Raw genomic sequence first — 23,748 nt, 5'->3', positions numbered from 1 at the left:
AATAATCTTGGCACCCTTGTCAAAAATCATTGGACCATATATGCAAAGTTTTATTTCTGTGCTCTCTATTCTATTCTATTGGCCTATGTGCCTGACCTTATGTCAGTATCACACTGTTTTGATTACTGTACCTTTGTATGCAGTAAGTTTTGAAATCAGGAAGTGTGAGACCTCCAACTTTGCTTTTCTTTCTCAATAGTATTTTGGCTATTTGGGGTCCACTGAGATTCCATATGAATTTTAGGATGAATTTTTCTATTTCTGCAAAAACTGCTGTTGGGATTTTGAATCTGTAGATCCTTCTGTGTAGTAATGACATCTTAACAATCTTAAGTCTTCCAACCCACGAATACAGGGTGTCTTTCCATTTATTTGTGTCTTTAATTTCTTTCAGCAGCACTTTGTAGTTTTCAGTGTACACATCTTTTACCACCTTGGTTAAATTTATCCCAAAATATGTTATTCATTTTGATGCTATTGTAAATGAAATTATTTTCTTAACTTCCTTTTCAGGTTGTTCATTGTGAGCATATAGAAACACAACTGATGTTTGTGTGTTGATTTTGTGTCCTACGATTTTGCTAGTGAATGTAATTTTTTAGTTCTAAGAGGGTTGTGGTTTTTCATGGACTCTTTAGGATTTTGTACATGTAAGATCATGTTGCCTGTGAACAGAGATAATTTTACTTCTTCCTTTCGAATTTGGATGCCTTTATTTCTTTTTCTTGCCTAATTTCTCTGGCTAGGACTTCCAGTACTTTGTTGAATAGAAGTGGCAAAAGCAGGTATCCTTATCTTATTCTTGAAATTAGAGGAAAAGCTTTCCGTCTTTCACCTTTGAGTATGATGCTACCTGTGGGCCTTTCATATTTGACCTTTATTATGTTGAGGTAATTTCCCTCTATTCCCTGTTTGTTGAGTGCTTTTATCATGAAAGAGTGTTGCATTTTGTCAAATGCTTTTTGTACATCAATCGAGATGATCATTTTTTTCCTTCTTTCTGTTAATGTGATGTATTACGTGGATTAATTTTCATATGTTGAACCATCAAGTCTGCATTCCAAGAATAAATCCCACTTGGTCATAGTGTATGATCCTTTTAATGTACTGTTGAATTCGGTTTCCTCCTATTTTGTTGAGGATTGTGGTATCAGTGTTCATAAGAGATACTGGTCTGTAGTTTTCTTGTAGTGTCTTTGTCTGGGTTTGGTATCAAGGTAATGCTGTCCTCTCACTTCACCTTTTGAGTCTCAGCTTCTTTATCTCTAAGATGGAGATAATAATAGAGACCCTGTTTAGGGCTGTCATGCAGATTAAATGATAAAAATGCACACAAAATGCTTCAGCAGGGCCCAGTTCACAGGAAGCCCTCAAAATATGTTAGAGGATGATAAGGATAATAATAAAAATAATAATAAATAAATAACAGTTCATCTCATAGTTGGACAGCTCAGTAGGCTGGGGCTTATAGAGTCAGTCTGTATTAGCAGCAGGGCGTCTGTCCAGTAGCAGCATTTAGCAATTTTCCAAGTAAAGGGAGCGAGTGATATTATAGGGCCAAACTAGGAAGCTGTCTCCTGGCCTAACATGTGGTAGAGGCTCACCCAAATTTGTGGAGTCATTTAAAACTTCCTGCTTGCTTTGATTTCTTAATAATGGCTTGACAGTTTTTGAGGAACTGAAAGCAGTGAAGCCTGGGAAGAGACAAACAAAATGTAACACACAGAATTTCTCTCATTCATGGGTTATCAAAGGTTCAAAGGACACAAAGATCAATGGCAATGGTGATGAAGATGATGTGGGTGACATTTTCCAAAGAACTAATGTGTTTTCATTTTTTTAAATACTTTATTTTTTGAACAGTTTTAGGTTTACAGGAAATTGAGCAGAGAATACAGAGAGTTCCCATATATCCACCCCTCCAATACACACAGTTTCCCCTATTATTAACATCATGCATTAGTGCGGTACATTTGTTACAACTGATGAACCAATATTGATATGCTATTATTAACTAAGTCCATAGTTTACATTAGGGTTCACTCTTTGCGTTGTACGTTCTTTCCTTTTGACAAATGTATAGTGACAAGTATCCACCATTACAGTATCATAAAAAATATTTTCACTGCCCTGAAATCCCCTGTGCCCCTCCTCTTCATTCTGAGCTCCAGAGCCCCTGTGCCCCTGGCAAGCACTGATCTTTTACTCTCCTTATAGTTTTACTTTTTCCAGAATTTAATACAGTTGGAATCATACGGTATGTAACATTTTCAGACTAGGTTCTTTCACTAAGCAATATGCATTTAAGATTCCTCCATGTCTTTTTTGTTATTTGATAACTCATTTATTTTTATCACTAGTATTTCATTGTATGGATGTACCACAATTTGTCCATCCATTTACCTTTTAAAGGACATCTTGGTTGCTTCCAGTTTTTGGCAGTTATGAATAAAGATGCTGTAAGCATGTATCCAAAATAAATGAGTCTTCATGGATATAGAGAACAGACTGTGGTTGCCAAGTGGGAGGGGGTTGAGGGAGAGATGGAGTGGGGGGTTAAGGTTAGCAGATGTGAGCTGTTACATCCAGGATGGAGAAACAACAAGGTCCTACTGTAGAGCACAGGGAACTATATTCAATATCCTGTGATAAACCATAATGGAAAAGAATATTTTAAAAAGAATGTATATATATGTATAACTGAATCACTTTGCTGTACAGCAGAAATTAATACAACATTGTAAATCGACTACATTTCAATAAAATAAATAAATAAACAATATAAATTAGTCTTAAAAATCAACAATAAGAAACCAAACAACCCAACTTAAAAATGGGCAAAAGAGCTCAACAGACACCTCACCAAAGAAAATCTACAGATGTCAAATAAGCATATGAAAAGATGTTAAACATCATATATCATTAAGGAATTTCAAATAAACATGAAATATCTCTTCATTTATTTAGACTACTTTGATTTCTTTCATCAACATTTTGTAGTTTTCTTCATATACCTCTTCATATAGCTAAGTATTTTGTTAGATTTATTCCTAAGTACTTCATTTTTTTTTTTTTTGGTGCTAATGTAAATGGTGTTGTGTTTTTAATTTCATATTCCACTTGTTCATTGTTGGTATATAGGAAAGCAATTGACTTTTGTATATTAATCATGGATTCTGCAACCTGGGTACAATTGCTCATTAGTTCCAGGAGGGCTTTCTGTCGGTTCTTTGGGATTTTCTGCATAGACAATCATGCCATCTGCAAAATGGGCAAAAGATCTGAACAAACACCTCACCAAAGAAGATTTCTTTTTCCTTCCCAATCTATCTTTTATTCTCTTTTCTTGCCTTGTTGCATTAGCTAGGAGATACAGTACAATGTTGAAAATGCGTGGTGAAAGGGGACATCTTCACCTTATTCCTGATCTTAATTGGAAAGTTTCTAGTTTCTCACCATTAAATATGACATTAGCTTTAGGGTTTTTATAGATGTACTTTATCAGGTTGAGGAAGTTCCCCTCCATCCTTAATTTGCCAAGAGTTGTTGTGGTGGTTTGGTGGTTTGTTAGTTTATCATGGATAGTGTTTAATTTTGTCAAATGCTCTTTTTGCATCTACTGTTATGATAATGCGATTTCTCTTCTCTACGCTGTTGATGTGATGGATTACATTAATTGATTTCCAAATGTTGAACCAGCCTTGCATACCTGGAATAAATCCCACTTGACTGTGGTGTAGAACTCTTTTTATACATCACTGGATTCAATTTGCTAATATTTTGTTGAGGATTTTGCATCTATGTTCATGAGCAGTATTGGTCTGAAATTTTCCTGTTTTGCAATATCTTTATCTGGTTTTGCTATTAGAATAAGCTTGGCCTCACAGAATGAGCTGGGAAGTGTTCTCTCTTCTTCTATTTTCTGGAAGAGATTATTGAGAACTGGTATCATTCTTTCCTTAATGTTTGATAGAATTGACCAGTGAACCCATCCAGGCCTGGTGCTTTCCATTTTGGAAGGTTATTCATTATTGATTCAAATTCTTTACTAGATATGAGTCTATTCAGAGTATTTATTTCTCCTTGTGTGAGTTTCAGTAGATTGTGTCTTTCAAGGAAATGGTCCCCTTCATTAAGTTATAAAATCTGTGGGCATAGAATTATTCATAGTATTCCTTTATTATCCCTTCAGTGTCCATGAGATCAGTAATGATGCCATCGCTTTCATTTCTGATTTGAGTAATTTGTATCTTCTCTCTTTTTTTCTTGGTTATCCTGCTAGAGGTTTGTCAATTTTATTGATCTTTACAAAAAAAAAAAAAACCAAACAGCTCTTTATTTTGCTGACTTTTCTCTCTTGTTTTCCTGCTTTTTATTTCATTCATTGCTTCTTGTCTTGTGCTTGTGGTAGGCTTATATTGCTCTTCTTTCTCTAGTTTCATAAGGTGGAAGCTTAGATCTTTTCAAATGTATGCCTTCAATGCCATAAACTTCCCTCCAAGCACTGCTTTCACTGCATCTTGCAAATTTTCATAGGTTGTATTTTCATTTTCATTTAGCTCAAGATGAATTTTTATTTCCCATGAGACTCCCTCCTTGACCCATCTGTTATTTAGAGGTGTGTTGTTTAATCTGAAAATATTTGGGTATTTTCCAGCTGTCTTTCTGGTATTGGTTTCTAGCCTAATTCCATTGTGTTCTGAAAACGTACTTTGCATAATTTCTATTCTTTTACATTTGTTGAGGTATATTTCGTGGCCTGGAATGTGGTCTGCTTGGTGAATGTTCCATGGGAGCTTGAGAAGGATGTGTGTTTTGTTGCTGTGGGATGAAGCTGTGTGGTTGCCAGTTAGATCCAGATGATGGTAGTGCTGTTCAGTTCAACTTCATTCTTACTAATTTTCTGGCTGGTGGGTCTGCCCGTCACTGACAGAGGGCTGTTGAGGTCTCCAGCTACCATGATGGATTCATCTGCTTCTCCTTGCAGTCCTATCAGTTTTTGCCTTCCATACTTTTATGCTCTATTGTTGGGTACATACAATGAAGGACTGTTATGTCTGCTTGGAGAATCAACCCCTTTATCACTATGTATCGCCTCTCTTTATCCCTGATAACTTTCCTTCCTCTGAAGTTGGCTCTGCCTGAAATTAATAGAGCTACTCCTGCTTTCTTCTTGTGTTTCAGTATTTTAAGTGCCAAAGTGTTTGGTAGGAATTTGAAAAGTGGGTAAAGGCACAGTCATTTGAATCAGGCAAACCTGGGAACAAGCCAAGCGAGTCAAAGTGGCTGACTGTGGGCACACTTAATCGTTCTATGCCTCAGTTTCCTCATCTAAGAAATGAGTAACTATCGGACCTACTGTACAGCACAGGGAACTATATTCAATATCTTGCAGTAACCTGTGATAGAAAAGAACCTGAAAAAGAATAGATATTATATATATGTATAACTGAATCACTTTGCTGTACACCTGAAACTAACACAACATTGTAAATCAACTAGACTTCAATAAAAAATTAAATTTTATTTAAATGAGGAAGTATCCCTTTGAATTATTGTGAAGATGAAACGGGATAATGCAGTAAAGCACTTAGCAAATTTCCTGGCATTTGTGTAATTACACATAATGTGTCATTAATATATTCTACTAATATATGCAGTTATATTATTATCTATTCATATACTATAAGCTATTATTAATATAAGCTATTGGTTATAATTATATTGTGGGACATTAGTATAGATTTCTAAGTCCAAGTACTCTCTATGAAAGTTGGATGAGGCACTCTGAGAAGAGTGACTTAGAAAATATTTGCAAAGTCTCAGGCTGGAGTGGATGGCTCATAGGCAGTGTCCTGAGAAGACAGAGGACTTCGCACGTGCCCTGCAGCCCATAGTCCAGGGCGCCGGGGCCAGGGGGGATGTGATATTTCTTCCTTGGTGCCGAGTTTTGCTCATTCTTCTTATTAAAGTGGTTACACAGGAGGTTTCTGACGCCACTGACAAATCACTGTCTGGGGTCTCTCTCTTTTGAGGGAAATGTGGTCACACCAGGGCCCCTATTGAAAAATAGATCATCTTTGGTTAGATAAATTCTGATTAGCTTTTAAGAAGCAACAGTAATAATTAAGCACATGGGAAAAACCTTCATTGTACACCAAGGCTTTTTTTTTTTTTTTTTTTTTTTTTCTTTTTGCGGTATGCGGGCCTCTCACTGCTGTGGCCTCCCCCGTTGCGGAGCACAGGCTCCGGATGCGCAGGCCCAGCGGCCATGGCTCACGGGCCCAGCCGCTCCGCGGCATATGGGATCCTCCCAGACCGGGGCACGAACCCGTACCCCCTGCATCGGCAGGCGGACTCTCAACCACTGCGCCACCAGGGAGGCCCTACACCAAGGCTTTTAAAAGGTAGTTATAAAACTATGTTTTGTGGTGTGAGCTCAGTTGTGTTTAAACTTTTTAAAAAGATTGTAAGCATAGAGAAAAGACTGGAAGGATGTGAACCACCGTGTTCTCGGTGCCTGCCTCTGGGGGACGGGAGTCTAAGTGATTTTAATGTCTTCTTTGTGTTTTTCTCTAGTTCTCATTTTCTGCATTATTACAAAAAACATGTTATTTTAAAAATGAATAGAACAAACAACAATTATTACAAAACCTCCCCTTAACTTTAACACTTGCAGTAAATGGACAGTTGTCACTTGCCAACTGACCTTTCTGGTTTGTGTTGGGCCATTTCTGCTGTCTTGCCACTCGGGACAACCAAAAGGATACTTGCGTGGGATCAGAGAACTATCAAGTGGCCAATTCCTGGCCAATTCCCCCCGAGTTCCCTCTTGCCTCTGTGTTGCCTGACGCCCTACCCTAAAACTGGGCATCTATTCTGGGTCTGCTGTCAGGGTCTGGTGACCCTCCACTCACTAGCTGTGTGGCCTTAGGCAAGTCACTTAACCTCTCTGACCCTCAGCATCCTCCTCTTAAAATGAGGATTGCAGTGACCGTCCAGCCAGATGAAGTGGTTAGCACATTGGGGCCCCCAGTGTCAGTGGCACTAGTTATTCCTTGTTATTCCTGATATTCCTGGCTCTGACTGTCCCCCTTCTGCATTTCAGTCTGCAGACGTCGACAACCATCACGCACTCATTGAATATAATGAGGCCGAAAGCAGCTTTGTTCTCCACGACTTCAATTCCTGCAACGGCACGTTCGTCAATGAGTGCCACATTCAGAACGTGGCTGTGAAGCTCCTACCCGGAGACATCCTGAGGTTTGGGTCCAGAGGGCTGACCTACGAACTGGTCATCGAAAACCCAGCCTCGGTGAGTCCAGGCCCCTGCGGGGGCGGGGGGGGAGGGCGGGGTGCAGAGGTGCCGTGTTGTGTCACCTTCCGTGCAGCCTAGGGCTCGGGTACGGCCACAGGTGGAGTTCGTCTGGAGCGCGTCACTCTTGCTTTCGAGATTCTGCGAAGTTCAGCCCCATCGCGTGGGTGCCCCGGGGAAAGCGAGTCCTCGCGCCCTCTTCTGGGCATTTCGTGGAATTACATGCAAGAGTTGTCTAGGGACCAGCCCCGAGGGAGAGCATTTTCCTGAATAGTGAAGCTTGGCGAGGGGAGGTGGAAAGCAGGTGTGTGCTTTTGAAGATGCAGAGATGGATGCTTCCTTTTTAGGCAGATCAGTGCTCTGCAACTTCCTAGCTTTGCGACCTCGGCCAGGCTTCTCTGCGTGCCTGGGTCTGGGTCTTCTCAGCGGTGCAGGGCGTTGAGAGAGTATCTATGTATAAAAATCAAAGTGTCTGGCCGGAGTAGACGCTCAAGGCCTGCCAGCTGTTATCACACCGGATCACAAATGTTCCCGGGATCAGGACCTAAAGTATGGCCCCAGGTTAAGCGGAACGTAACCCAAAATTCGCCCAGCAAAGCTCAGTCACCAGAAGTATCTGGTTCAGTAGGGAGGCAGGATGGGGGCTGGTTAGCAACACAGTCCTGGGTCAGAACCCCAGCTCTGCCACTGGCCTACTCGGTGCGCTCTTGCACAAGCCATTGGACCCCTCGGAACCTCGGTTTCCTCATCTACAAAATGGGGCCAACGACAGCAATGACCTTGCAGGCTTATCTCGAGGGCTAAATGAGATGGTTATCATTGTAAAACTCCCAGAATAATGCCCATTCGTGGTGAGCACACAATTAATACCTGTCGTGTGTGTCCCAGAGAGACGGCGTGTTAACCTCACTCCCCAGCACCAAGAACGCTGCATGGACTGAGACCTCCGAGGCTTAAAGTCCTTTCGGGGACGAGGCTGGATATAAATAAATAAAGTTTAGAGAATCTAGGCAGAATCCTGGGTGTGGGTCCCCTAGGCAGCCCTAAATACCCACTCAGAGAAGATGAGCACCGTCCCTCAGGCTGCAGGGCTCGTGACACCGCATCCACCACGTTTGGCTTTGAAAACCTGGGACAGTTTTCTCCTGCTGCTTCTCAGCCCCCTTTTCCTCCTTGGACCAACATTAAAGTGTGCTCACTTGTGGGATGCACTGGGATCCACTGGCCGCCCTGAGGAGGGGCTCCTGACCCAGAAGGTGTTGACCTGATCAGGGGTTCTCAACATGGGTTCTAAGGATCCCCCTCGTCAGAAGCACGTGGGGAGCAGACCCACAGTGCAGATCTGGGCTTCACCCCAGGCCTGAGGACTCATACTTAGGATTCCCAGATGAAATACAGGACACGCAGTTAAATCTGAATTTCAGAGAAGCAACAAATCATTGTTATGTGCAGGTGTGGCCCAACTATTGCAAGGAACCCCTTATGCTAAAAAAATTATTCGGTGTTTATCTGAAATTCAGATTTAACGGACACCCTATAGTTTATTATATATTGATTTATTCATTTCTTTATTTATGCGAAATCTGGCAACCATACACATCCTCCCTGGGAGTAGGGCCTGGGAATATGCATTCTCACAAGCTCCCTGATGATTCTGATGCACCGCCAATAGGAGGGAAACCGAAATTTAGAATCATTTGTATGGAACACTTACAGAATTTTTTAGGGATCAAAGAAAAGGGGATTTCACACTCCCAAGCCTGAAAATCCAAGTTCATGAAGTTTGATTCAATGTGCCCCAACATGTCTGATTCCAAGAAATTTTCAGGAATGTTCAGTAAAATTACAGGTTCCCAGGCCCCCTCCCTGGGAAATTCTGACTCTGTGGCTTGCCTGTGGGGAGAAGAATAGGGGAGCAGCAAATAATATCTGCATTTTTTTCTTTTTTTTCCTACAAAGATATTTATTGAAATATTATTGATAGGGGCATAAAATTTGAAACCTAAATTTCCATCCAAAGGAGGCATTGTTTAATAAATTATATTGTTTAATATATTCTAAGGAGTTTAATATATTATAAGGAGTTTGTTTATATATGGAATACTGTTCTGCCTTTTTAAAACACAGCTTTCTTGAGATATAATTGACATGCCATAAACGGCACATGTTTAAAGTCTGTAAGTGGATGGGCTTTTACATATGGGTACACCTGTGAAACCATAGCCACAATCAAGACAGTGAACAGCTCCTTCATCCTCCAAAGTTTCCTCCGGATCACAGCAAGTGTTTGTTTGCTTGCTTGCTCTTAACAGCTTCACTGAAGTACAATTTACATAACAGTAACTTCACCCATTTTAAGTGTCCAATTCAATCAATTTGAATATATTGATGGAGTTGTGCAGCCATCACCACAACCTGCTTTCAGAACACTTTCCTCCATTTCTATCACCCCAAACCTCGGAGAAACCTTGGAGGTATTTCATTTTGGGGTTTGTTTTTAACTTTTAATTTTCAAAATTATGGTAAAATACACATAAAATTTACCATCTTAACCATGTTTCAGTGTACAGTTCACAGTGGCATTAAATCTATTCACACTGTTGTGCAGCCATCATCCCCATCCATCATCAGAACTTTGTTCATCTTCCCAAACTGAAACTCTAAGCCCATCAAATCAAACCCCCTGCTTCCTTCCTCCCCTCCCACCATGCTGTGTCTGTGAATTGGACTATTCTAGGTTCCTCATATAAATGGAATCTTACATTGTTTGTCCTTTTGCGATCATCTTATTTCACTTAGTATGATATCCTCATGGTTCATTCCAGTTGAATATTTCATTGTATGGATTCACCACATTTTGTTTATCTGCTCATCCATCCATGGCCACTTGGGTTGCTTCCACCTTTTGGCCATTTTGAGTAAGTTTGTTATGCACACGGGTGTACAACTATGGAATGGGGACTTTATTTTACAAGGTGCTTCTTATATAATTGTGGGAAACAGTGATGACGACCTCTAACCTTGAGTAGATAAGACAGAAGAAGATGCTTTGTAAGAAGAGAAACCAGGAGAGCAGCAGGAGGAATCACTGACGTGAACAGCACTGTGCTAAGCAATTCACCTGCTCTCCCTTATTTCACGCTCACAGCAACCTATGAGATGGGTTCTCCCGTGATCCCCATTTTACAGACAAGGAATCCGAAACTCAGAGAGGTTAAGTAATTTCCCCAGGGCCACACAGCTAGTCAGTGCAAATTAAACACTATCCCCACTTGTGGAAAAAGGAGGGGAGAAAACCATTTAGTCTGATGCTAGCTGGAGCAGTAGCCTTGACTGGTTTTCACACCGAGGAAAGCATACTCTCACGGTCACTCAAATATACACGGAGTTTTTCAATTCTTATTCCTACACGCACTTGCACCTTGCTTCATTCCTCGGTTGACTCCAGGCAGCTGCACAAGTGTTCCCCTGGCCTGTGCCCAGGGCACTTTGCAGGACTCTCCCCAACCCCATCTTCTCAAAAGCGCTCTCTGCCGGGGCGTCCCCAGCTTGAGAAGCTTCCATCCATGACGCTCATATTCATGGAGGGGTCCTTTGCAGCGTCCGTGTGAGGGCGGCCTGTGGACTGACTGACACCTTCCTACAAATTCCACTTCCTGATGACTCCAACCTGCTGGCTGTTTAAAAGAAGAGAAAGGAAGAGGGGAAAAAGGGAGAGGTATTGAAGAGCATCTCTCATCAAATATTTTGAAGCCCAGTTTTTCTAAAAAATTCGTGGCCGTCTTGCTTCCAGCCTATTCTTGTTTCCAATTGATTTTGGGGTCCCTGGTGAGGGCGCTGTGTTTCCTCCTTGGATGGAGTTTCCACGGAGGACTGCCCTGATATCATACAGATTAAGTATGATGAGAACTGTTCTTCTCCCGACAAAGAGTTCCCAAATGAAAGCATTTAGTTCAGGTGTTGTGGTGACCCTAACCAATAGAGGAGGGTGTGACAGCATTTTACTGGGGGAGGGGGGTGAGGTGCGTGGTGCTTAGGAATCCAGATGTGTTTGCAGATGTCACAGTGGTTAGAGCACGTGCCCTGAGGTCAGGCTGACTCCAGCGCCGTCCCAGCCCTGCTCTTGACCGGCTTTTATACTGGACGTGCACAAATCATCTACCTCTCAGAGCCTCGGTCCCCACTCCTGTAACAATAGTTCCTACCACCTTGAGTGACTGTGGTATTAAGTGGGCAAAGTGCGTAAATTGCTTAGTCCAGCGTCTGGCACCTAATAAGCACATGATAACCCTCAGCTTTAGAGTCAAGCAAACCAGCATGGAGCAGCCAAGATGCCTCCTTTGTAAGTGTCCTTTTGGACAGGGAAACCTCCCAAGACCTGCCCCCACTAGCAGATAAATACATTTGCAGATAAATTACCCATAGAATAACATACAAGATGGAAAAATATAAAGAAAAACTCTTGTTTGACAAAGTGCATTGGCAGCCAGGTTGTGCCCAGGACCATCCTTTTTTTTTTTTTTTTTTTTTGCGGTCGCGTGCCTCTCACTGTTGTGGCCTCTCCCGTTGCAGAACACAGGCTCCGTACGTGCAGGCTCAGAGGCCAAGGCTCACACGCACAGCCGCTCTGCGGCATGTGGGATCTTCCCGGACCGGGTCACAAACCCGTGTCCCCTGCATCGGCGGGTGGACTCTCAACCACTGCGCCACCACGGAAGCCCCCAGGACCATACTTTGTAAATTATAGCTCTCTCATCAAAGTATTACCTAGGGCTGCCATATTGCACAACTCCAGGGTCACCATTCACAACGTAGTCCATGTGGATGGCGCCCACTGAAGCTGTGCAGGACATAACCCGCAGGGCCATCTGCAATGCCCTGAAGCAACCGTTGATTAATCCCATAGAGTCTTGGCACCAGGCGTGGGAAATTGAAGTCCCAGAGTCAGGTGTGCCGCCGTGTTGTGGGTTTTGTTGGTTGTTGCCTTTACTCGTGCTTTCTGAGCTCTGGGAAAGGAGGTGTGGAAACAAGCTGTGCTAGTCACAGTGGCGCCGTTCTTACAAGGCAGCTGAGTAAGGAAACCCACGTCACCCGTATGTATCCATCATGTCTTTCTCTGTTCTGAAATACGGCAAAACGGATGGAAATGGCCAGAATGAAAAAGGAAGCCAGGCGCCACAAATGACGTGCCGACTTGTTCCATGAGGGGGTTGACAGCTCCTTGTCGGCAGCCCCCATCCCCATGACTGCCTGTGTCTGGCCTTCCCTGTAGCCTGCTCTGCCCTGTTCCCAGTCCAGCCAGACTCTCCCCCGTGGCTCCTGGATACTGTCTTCTGTCCCTGCAATGTCATGACGTCCTGTCTTGCGAGAAGAGCGCCCTCTGTCGGCCAATATTCCTTGCTGCTTTAATGGGGAAGCTCTGCAGAACACAATCGAGAAAGCAAGGGCTTTGGAGTTGGATGGACCCAAGTTGAAATGCCAGCTGCAACTGACTTTACCTTTCTGAGCTTCAATTTCCAATTTCTGCCAAGGAGCTACTCATTAATCCCAGGTCCCCTTTCCCCCTTCAGTTGTTTTTATAGAGGTCCCTGGGACCACCCCTATCATGGCATAAACTGAGGCTCAGAGAGTTTCAGTGACTTCCCCGAGGTTAGGCATCAGTCATATAGATCCAGAGACAGGATTAAAAGCCAGCTCTCCTGAGTCCCTTGGAGGCTTTTCCTAATAGCACGAAGCATCGTGGGGCCGTGAGAGCCCAGGCAGGTCCTTCACTGCCCAGCGGTTAAGGAAGGTCTTGCAATTCCCAGTCCAACCTGCAATTTCACACTCTGACAGGGGATGATTCATTATGTGGGTAAAAACGAAAGCCACTGATAATAGAAGAAAATGCATTTTCAGTTATCTGGCTTCCTTGCTTGTTTGGCTCCACTAACTTTTTTTTTGGCTACACCAATGCAGGATCTTAGTTCCTCAACCGGGGATCAAACCTGCACCCCCTGCATTGGAAGCGTGGAATCTTAACCACTGGACGGCCAGGGAAGTCCCTGGCTCCACTAACTTTTTTTCTTTAATTATTCTATTTATTTTATTTATTTATTTTTGGCTGTGTTGGGTCTTCATTGATGCGCGCGGTCTTTCTCTAGTTGCGGCGAGCGGGGGCTACCCTTCATTGCAGTGCGCGGGTTTCTCATTGCGGTGGCCTCTCTTGTTGCGGAGCATGGGCTCTAGGTGCATGCGCTTCAGTAGTTGTGGCATGCGGGCTCAGTTGTTGTGGCTCGCGGGCTCTAGAGCACAGGCTCAGTAGTTGTGGCCCATGGGCTTAGTTGCTCCGCGGCATGTGGGATCTTCCTGGACCAGGGCTCGAATCCCTGTCCCCTGCATTGGCAGGCGGATTCTTAACCACTGCGACCCCAGGGAAGTCCATCCACTAACTCTTTACCAGGGATATTGCTGCCGTTCCTGGACAAATTCAGTTGCCCCCTTTCTTCTTCTTTTTTGACGATGGTGATCATACCTGATGGCTAATGTTTTATGCTCATTTATTATGGATCAGGAAGTGTTCCCAGCATTTCACGTGCACTATCTCACCCACTTCTCACAGACTAAGAAATGGCTGTTAGTATCCCTATGGCTTACAGACAAGGCACAGAAATGACACACTCGTCAGGGTCCCAGAGACGGAGCAGAGCCGGGAGCCGGACCAGAGTCTGTGTGACGCCGGATCCCAAGGTCTTAACCCGAGGTCGGCACGTTATGGCCCAGGGCCAATTGCGGGCCATCCCCTGTCTTTGTAAAGTTTCCTGGGAACACAGCCATCCCATTCATTTCAGTATTGCCTGTGTTGTCGGCTACAAGGGCAGAGTAAGCTGGGCAGATCCTATGGCCCACAGGGCTGGAAATGCTTACTGTCTGGCTCTACAGAAAACGTTTACCAGCCTCTGCTTGGAACACTATGCAGTACTGCCTCTTTCATTTGACTTGGTTTCTGAAAGAAGAACTTAAAATAGACGGGGGAGCTGGGGAGAAAGAACTCACTCAGATTGAGCCTTACTGTGTGCCAGGAAATGTGCTGGTTAATTGCTTAAGTTTACTGAGGAATCAGAAAAAACAGACAAGCTGGAAAAATAAACTTTGAACAGTCTTTTCAATACCTCTTTAAAAAAGAGCTGGAAATATGTGGTTCTAAATATACATACACATATATATGCATTTGCAAATATAGTAATAATATAATTACATTGACATGGATCTGATAAATGTACTAGACATTAACATATTATATATACAACGGATGCATATTACAAATTTTGCCTGTTTCTTCAACTGGAAAGTTTTCTTTTAAAACTGTGGACTGTTGGGAATTCCCTGGTGGTCCAGTGGTTAGGACTCAGTGCTCTCACTGCTGAGGGCGTCGGTTCAATTCCTGGTCAGGTAACTAAGATCCCACAAGTGCACGCGAGGCCAAAAAACGAAATAAATGAAACTATGGAATGTCTTCCCTGAGTCACTTTTGAAGCAGAAATTTGGGATTTGTAGTCTGAAGCCTGTTGTAGCTAGAGAACTATTTATCTATCAAAGTTTCTCTAAGCAGCGTGTTACTACTTGTCTTATGATTGGTTCCTTGGTCTTAAATCATTCTTCTCTGGAGATGCTGCTTTACTTTTATAAGTTGAAAGGTAAATTTGGTGCATGATGACAGTCTGGTGGGTTTTATTTGAGCATGTCATAACCTTTAAAACAACTTTCACTCTGAGTACATAGTGATGCTTATGCTAAAGTCTCAATAAGCATACTGTCCAGGAAATTTGATTGTTTGCAAGTGTCAGAAAACCAACTAAAACTAGCCTAGGCAAAAAAAAAAAAAAAAAGCTCATGGAACTGAAAAGGCCAAAAGCTGCAGCTTAGGCCCACCTGGATCCAGGCGCCCAAATCATGGTCAGAAATCTGACTCTTTCTTCCCTGTTAGCTTCCCAATCTCAGACAGACTCTTGCCTCACCTGTAGGAAAGTGGCCAGCAGCAGCCCCAGCACCCTACAAAGTAGCAGTTCCAGGGAAAGAGCCAGCATCTTCATTGGCAGTGGCTTGGATCACGTGGCTTCCCCTGAACCAATCCCTGAGGCCAGGGGCAAGGAATGCTCTGATTGGCCAGGCCTGGGTTATGGTCTCACCCCTGGGGTGGAAGGGTCAGAGTTGTATGGACTCAGGATTGTCAGGGAAAGGGTGTCTTCCCTGCAAAAAAATTAAGGTGCCCATCCAGAAGATGGAAGAAATGGATGCGGGGGAGGCAAAAACAAAGAAGATGTCCATGACATTAGGAAGCATTCCTATTGCCTAAGTGGAGCCTTCCGAACGGGATTTGCCACTAGGGATCTGGGGGGAGGGAAATGATGAATAATCCACTTTTCCATTGGAAAAGTCCCAGGCCAGTCTCCAAGGAAGCAGAGTTGCTCATTTCTCTCCTGTGGTGAACAGGTGTGATGAGAAGCTCAGAGTCGGGGCCTTAGTTGTCCATCCCCAAGAAGGGTGGCATTTACATGTTCCTGGGACCTCTGAATAGGGCCCGTTGTTGAGGAAGATGTGGCTTTACTGTACCGGGGGTTGAGGAGCCGGCAACTGAGTGAATGACCAGAGAGCATGGGGCTGTTCAGAACAAAGCCTCTTTCTGGTCAAGCTTTGTCATCTACCTGACCTCGTAGGATTTCCTCTACCTTGTGCTTTTACAGGTCCCGTGGGGACCTACTGATGTGATGAGAAATCCTGAGGCTGGGTGTTTTATATCAAAGGCGATTTCCCAAGATCAGTGAAGTGGAGGGCACGGGGCAGCAGACAGCCTCAGACTAGGCCTCCGCAGCAAAAACTCACACACAAGGACCCCTGAGGCTGTGTTGTCACCAGATGTCTACAGGCAATGCAGATGACATCGGGGGAGGTGGAGACGGGAGCGCGGGCTGAACCCTTAGCATCCTGCTGAGACAGAACCCGGACCCGGCCAGGAACCAGGCCGCTTCCTGCTTCCTCTGGCAGACCACACCCTTTGTTACCAAATCAGAACCACGTTGCTCCTTCTCTGAACTTAGTTGATGATCATTCATTCATTCATTCATTCATTCATTCCATCTCTCAATCTGGCAAGACCGAATTGAAGCAGACCAAGTCTAGGGGTAGCAAAAGCTATTTGCAAAAATCCGGCTGTTTTCTCATTAGATTCTATTTCCCATTTTATGGACTGACCAGGAAGCTGATTAGAACTTGAAAGGAAAGGAAAAACCGTAAGATTGAAGATTTACAAGAAAATGGGAAAATTAGATGGGCCAGATCTCCTTTAACACAGCTGGGAAAACCCCAAACGAATGGCTTTTCTGAACAGCTGAAAGGGACTTAATTCTTTTAAGTTCCAAAACCTAAAAATAATGTATAACTTGGTGGTTCTGTGTTCTAAATGTATAATCCTGATTTCTCACACTGAAACCCCATACATAATTTACCCTTTTCTTGGGGACATAGAATTATTACCCGTCTCTGAGTTACGGTGACACCCCGGGAGCTGTTGAGATAAAGGCCATTTGTCCTGGCACCAAGTAGCACCCTCTCCTGGCTTCTGAGATCTACTGGCCATGTTTTCTAGTCTCCATTCTGTCTTTCCAGGTCCATGGCTCCTCCATGCTGGGGTCAGTGTGCTTGCTCGCCACCATCACCCCTACCCCCCAGGCCCTTCCAGACTGTGGGAATTAAGCTCCACATCTATGTATGTTAAATTCTTCTGTAAGGAAGACGATCTCTTCTCCCTCCTTTATGTATTTACTCACTAATGTATCTAGGTCAGTATGGACTCATGCATACTGATTTTACAGTTTGAGTTTATACTCCAATACTCATTAAGTATTTCTTCGCTCAAATTCTTCCAGCCTTGGCCACTGGGAGCTCTTTCAGGTTGCTTGCTGTGTCCTTGAGCATCTCCCCACCTTTTCGTTTTGGGCACTTGCTTACTCTCTGCTGTTACAAGATGTGCCAGGCTTATCATGTATTTTCCCCATCCCAGCCCCAGAATCAAAGTGCTTTTTATTTACACTCCGTTTGCCAACCGTTCAGCTCAGTCAGCGAACACCTACCATAGCAGGCACTCTGCTGGGTGCCAGTACAGCCAGCAATTGGCTGGTAAATATTTAATGACCAGCTCTCTGGAAAAAGTAAATACATGGATGCATAGCATAAGGTTTACTGATATAAAGAATGTGTAGCACAGTCTTTCCATGTAACAAGAAATACATTACCCCTTCTTGTAAATTCTATATAGCCAGCTGAGTCTCACAGAATGCTTTCATTGACTTTAGCTGAAGTCTTGTATCCATAGCCAATTTCTCATTGCAGTTGACGAATGAGAGAGTTCCCAACCTGAGCACTCGTGGGTATTTTTGGATATTTTGGATTTATGAATAATACAAGTGAAAAAAGAAAGATGTTAGAACTTCACATGTTCATCAGTGACATGAGTGACTTTGTTGCTGCATCAGATAATAATTTTTAAATACTGGAAGAACGTTTCCCCAATTTTTTGCTCTATTCATAACATAACGGCTAAAACACAACATGCTTTTGTATAATCTGTATTGTTAACATTTTCTCCATTACCGTCTTAAGTCTAGGCAATCAACAAAACAAACAAACAAACAAAATCAAGCTCTACATGAACCACCATTATTAAACCTATTTATAAAACTTTTTAAAAACCAAGCCCTCATTTATAACATTTCCTGATTTCTATGTTGTAATACGCCCTCCACGGTCAATTTCAAACTCCCAATCACACATCCCTGAATACAGAGAAGGAAAGAGAGGTGTGGTAACACATTACTATGTAGCATTTCCAACAGAAACATATAGTAGAGTGAAATAAACTCAAGAGCATAGGTAATAATAAAATAGAGTAAAATAATTAAGAAGAGGTGAGTTTTAAGTTTGTATCACCTTTTTTTCTGATATAATTTAATGGTAAATTTATGTAAGTTAATTCTTATTAATGGCTGTGTTTATCAACCAGTTCGCAAAATTCCTGGACATTTAACAATCGGTTCTCGTGAGCGGGTACCAGCTGACCCCAGGACTCCTCTGGTACAGCAGTAAACATACCACAGGTCTTCCCGGATGGAGGCTGGGGTCCTCTGAGCTGCTTCCAGGGCGTGGCATGTACCAGATGAATAACACTTCCATAAGACAGTTGTCAGTGTTCCTAGAAAATCCCATTTCTAAGTAGCCCATGTGATGTCTTATGGTTTTTCACACAATCTAATGTTCATTTCCTTTTTTTAACTTGGAAAATATCCTATCATTCACTAACCCATCGTCTAAGATCTGTTTGTGAGTATGGAAAGCAGGTAATAAATCATGACTTCAAGTAACCTAGAAGTCCTAAGAGCACAGGTATTGGAGTCCAATAGTGTCACCACCTCCTGGGTGTGAGACCTTGGGCAAGTCATTTAACCTCTCTGAGCTTCAGTTTCTTAATCCACACAATGAGGGGTAAAATGCCTCCTGCAAGATTATTCTGGAGATCAGATGAGACCACATGCATTAAGTGCCCAGCACAGTCTGTGGCACATCTGAGGCTTCTCTACACAGTGGCTCATAGCCGTTGTATTGTCCACAATTACTTACAAATGGCAGAGCACATAACAAGCTCTCCAAGGGCAAGGTCTAAGTTTCCACCTTCTCTGCAGGCTCCAGGGCTTCCTGGCAGAATTCATGTGTACTGTAGGCACTCGATGTGCAAACTACTTCGAATTTTTTTTAGTGTGTCCCGTTCAACTTATACTCTTTACAGGGTTAGAAGCAGATATTGGAGAAATAACACAAAGAACAAATAGATAATTTGAAAAAAAATGGATAGTGTTTTCTTGAGTAAATCATTGACCTTTGTTTATTAAAGCTAATATAAATTCAGCCGTGGATGTGGTCATGGTTAATCCAGGTGGTTGACAACAAGCTTTTTTTTTTTTTTTTTCGGTACACGGGCCACTCACTGTTGTGGCCTCTCCCGTTGCGGAGCACAGGCTCCAGACGCGCAGGTTCAGTGGCCATGTCTCACGGGCCTAGCCACTCTGCGGCATGTGGGATCTTCCCAGACTGGGGCACGAACCCGTGTCCCCTGCATCGGCAGGCGGACTCTCAACCACTGCACCGCCAGGGAAGCCCCAACCTGCTATTTTAAAGGTAGTATGGAAAATAAATCAGGACTATCACATATGCTACCTCAAAAACAAAACAAAAAACCCAACCATGGCAACATACCATATGGTCAGAGAACAGACACAAAGAAAGAGGAAAGGCATTAGCGTGTATTTTTAAACTAAAGTTTCTAAAAACAGACTTGAAGACTTCCCTGGTGACACGGTGGATAAGAATCCACCTGCCAGCGCAGGGAACACAGGTTCGAGCCCTGGTCTGGGAAGATCCCACATGTCGCGGAGGAACTAAGCCCATGCACCACAACTACTGAGCCTGCGCTCTAGAGCCCACGTGCCACAACTGCTGAGCCCATGTGCCCCAGCTACTGCAGCCCATGCGCCTAGAGCCCACACTCCGAAACAAGAGAAGCCACCACAAGGAGAAGCCTGCCCACCACAACAAAGAGCCCCCCGCTCGCCGTAACTAAGAAACCCTGCACGTAGCAACGAAAACCCAACACAGCCAAAAATAAACCGAATTAAATCTAAAATAAATAAATAATACAAACAGACTTGTTGATAACTGACCTTGACCCCATGCTTCCTGTTCAGCCCAAAACCTTGACCTTCCCTCTGATAAAGCAAGCCAGCAAACTAGAGAAAACCAACTTTAACCATCCAACTAAAGCTACCCTCAACCAACACGCTTCAGAGAAAAAGAAAAAAACAAAACTTTATTTTTTTAATTTTTAACCCCGAAGACCTTGGAGTCTCTGCTACGTTTATACATCTTTGGCTCCTTCCCCCTAGGGACCCTATCGTTCGGGCTCTATGTGCTGCAAGCGACAGAAACCAGCTCTAGCCGGCCTCAGGGATGGAACACTTCAGGAGAGCACCCCAGGCAGGGCTCAAAACCAGCTTCCTTATTTTCCCCACCATGTTCACAGCAGCATAGTTATAATAGCCAAGAGGTAGAAACCACACAAGTGCCCATGACGCTTAATGAATAAACAAAATACACTCTAAACTATATAAATAAATGGAATATTATTTAGCCTTAAAAATGAAGGAAGGGCTTCCCTGGTGGCGCAGTGGTTGAGAGTCCGCCTGCCAATGCAGGGGACATGGGTTCGTGCCCCAGTCCGGGAGGATCCCACATGCCGCGGAGCGGCCAGGCCCGTGAGCCATGGCCGCTGAGCCTGCGTGTCCCGAGCCTGTGCCCCACAACGGGAGAGGCCACAGCAGTGAGAGGCCCACCTATCACAAAAAAAATAAAATAAAAAAAAAGAAGGAAATTTTGACATGTTACAACATGGATGAACCTTGAGGGCATTATGCTAAGTGAAATACGCCAGTCACAAAAAGACAGGTACCATGTGATTTCACTTATTTGAGGTACTTGGTACTTAGAGTAGTCCAATTCATAGAGACAGAATGTTGGTCACCACGGGCTGGGTGGCGGAGGGAATGGGGAGTTGTTGTCTAATGGTTAATAGAGTTTACGTTTTGCAAGACGAAAAAGTTCTGGAGATCCATCTCACAGAAATGTGAAAATACTTAACACCACTGAACTGTATACTTTAAAATGGCTAAGATGATAAATTTTATGTTGCAGGTTATTTACCACAATCTGAAAAATAAATAAACAGCTTCCCTCTCTCCATGTCTGGGCTCCACTCCCTCATGCTGGCTGCATTCTGAAGTCCCACCAGGTCACTCCAGATCCTGGTGTCCAGCCAAGTCTTCTTGGGTCTCCTTGGCTCTGATTGGATCACTTGTCCCACCACTGAACCAATCAGTATGTCCAGGGAGTGTGATTGGTTGATTGCTTAGCCCCACCCACAGCAATGGGCCGACAGATTGGGAGGGAGATTCCTGGAATTTCCAGAAGAGCCAGGTGGGTTGCGGCCTGTCCACTACGGCAGTGAACCACTTGAGGCATGAGATATGAGCACTCCCTTTAGCACCCTGGCAGTTAGTGGGCAGTGAGGCACATCTACCTGAGCATCCCAGCACAAAAGGGAATTCCTCCACACTACCCGTGGTCTCTCGATTTGTTTTCTCTCAGGCGGGGGTAAAACATATTCAAATTTCCCCCTTCCCACCTTCAGCCCTTTCATTCGATAAATCTTTATTAAATCGATGAGGAAAGGTTGTAGGAATGATTGAGGCAAGACAGCCCCAGAGGAGAGGACGGGAAGGGATAGGATGGATGGAGAAGTGAGTGCAAGGCAGGAGCAGGACACCTCAGCTTCTGAAAGGAGAGAAAGGAAGAAAGCTTAGGTGGAGACCGAGGTGCCCACAGTGGAGAGAAATTCGAATCTTCACATAAGGTAACAGTTCTGGAACACTGCCAAGTCCATTCCTGAAACAGGTTTCAACGGGGCCAGTGTCATCATAAATGCTGGGCAGGTGTCGCCAGGCAATTGGAGTTTGATTTTCCCGAACAGTGTTCTCCCTGACTCCAAAAAAGTCTTCAGGGGAATTCACCGGATTCTTGACTTGGCTGGGAAAGACTGTAGCTAAAAGACTGGTTTGGGAACCTGAGTGAGTGGAGAACCTTCCTCTTGAATACAATCCAGCTGGAGCTATAGGAAGTTCTGTCTGCCAGTGCTCCTATTTCGGAAGCATTCTGTCCTGTTTCTCATTACGTGTCTGCAGTCTGCAGAAAGAGAAACGTGACCGCCACAGGCGGCAAACCTTTGAACTTAGCTTCTTCCTTGAAAAGTGTGTTTTTTTCTGCCAAGAGACTGGGGGCGGGGCAGAGAAGGGAGAGAGAGACAGAGAGGGAAAGAGCTTTCCAGAACTCCAGTCCCACCACCCTCTCCACCACCACCTGAGCTTGGTGAAGTCCTTAACCTCTCCAAGCCTCATTTGTAAGCTAGGAATAAGGAGAGCTCCTCCCCTTCAGGGCTATCGCGAGAAATCGGTGAGTAATTACAATAAATGGTAGCATTCACGATGTCACGGTTTAACCACTAGGCTCGGGGAAGGATGGCCACAACAGCATTAACCAAGACAAAGCCAGGTGTCAGCACCTCTCAGCATTTGCTTCTCCCGGTGTAGATGGATTTTGATGTGCTCTCTAATGAAAGTAGCTACAGACATCTTCCGCTGGATCAGATGAAAAGAGGTTCCCTTGATAGATATTTATGGAGCGTCTGGCAAGAATCAGATGTGGCAGATGTTGAGGATCACAGGTTAATGAGCCAGTTGGGGTGCGAGCCAGTTGGGGTGCCTGCCACCCCAGAGCTCTCAGCTTCGGGGAACAGGTGGAATGGGAGTGCCAGGGAGACACACAGTGTGGATGTGTGTGTCCTGGAGAGCTGGGCTTGAATCTCGGAGATGTGTTCATTCATTCTTTCAACCAGTATTTAAGGACCTACTGTGTATGAGCCAAGGGTTTATTCTAGGAGCTGAGGATACGGTGCTGAGCAAGGTAGACAAAAAGCTGTCAGCCTCTCAGAGCTCAGAGGTGGCGTTGTACCAGCTCAGACGCTCACTGCCAAATCTGTGATACTGGGAAAGTCACTAGGTCTTGCTCAGCCTCGGGCTCGTCACAGAGCATCAGGGGTATTAAATGAGGTAATGCATGTGAATCTCTTGACTGGGTGCCTGGCACGAAGGCTGCACCCAATAAATGGTGGTGCGATAGTGTGCAAGGTGACCCATGGTGGGGACCAACATCCCAAATTTGGGGAGTCTGGGAGGGCTTCCTGGGAGAAGTGACTTATACGCCGAAATCTAGGGCAGCAATTATGTCACCGGGACAGAAAGGTGAAGACCACCCCAGCTGCTCGTAACCTCCCCTGACCCTCTTGTCTGCCCCTGCAGGTCTCCTTCCCATGGGTGAGGGGCCCAGCACCTTGGCCAAGGCCACAGCCACCTTGGGCCACCCAGCAACTGAACCAGTCACCCTCACCAACACAGACCCCCTTCTACCCGGGCATCTGGCCAGCGCCAGTGCAGAGGAGCTGGTCGCAGGGGTCCCCCGAGCCCCCCGTGGTCCCACCAGCCTCCCACAGGCAGCCCATGAGTGCCAGCAAGAAGATGTTCTCCTTCGAGGTGGACAGAGCCGCCCACAGCGTTCCCATCATCAGGCAAGGTACTCATGGGCGCTTCCTTGGTGGCTTAGGGGAGGGGCTTTTGCTAGGAGGATGGGTCTCAGTTTCTGCTTTCCCCTTTTTTTAAAAATTTTTATTGAGGTGCAGTTGATTTACAGTGTTGTGTTAGTTTCAGGTATGCAGCACACTGAATCTGTTCAACATATAC

General features: G+C 44.3%; 1 protein-coding gene across 1 annotated transcript in view; it reads left to right on the top strand.

The window, feature by feature from the left end:
- The window catches only part of LOC309808830 (forkhead-associated domain-containing protein 1-like), a gene marked incomplete at both ends in the record, with an annotated part of 1,104,685 nt that overhangs the window by 1,017,680 nt on the left and 63,257 nt on the right, over window positions 1-23,748 (top strand). The window contains 2 exons of the mRNA XM_082629403.1: window positions 7,109-7,315; window positions 23,311-23,532. Coding sequence (XP_082485529.1) covers window positions 7,109-7,315; window positions 23,311-23,532 — 429 coding nt within the window. The remainder of the gene's footprint in view (window positions 1-7,108; window positions 7,316-23,310; window positions 23,533-23,748) is intronic.

This window comes from Mesoplodon mirus (genome assembly GCF_964341445.2).
Source record: "Mesoplodon mirus genome assembly, chromosome: 7".
Taxonomy (NCBI): domain Eukaryota; kingdom Metazoa; phylum Chordata; class Mammalia; order Artiodactyla; family Ziphiidae; genus Mesoplodon; species Mesoplodon mirus.
Note: the sequence above shows the minus strand (reverse complement) of the source record. Positions and strands in the feature narration are given on the sequence as shown.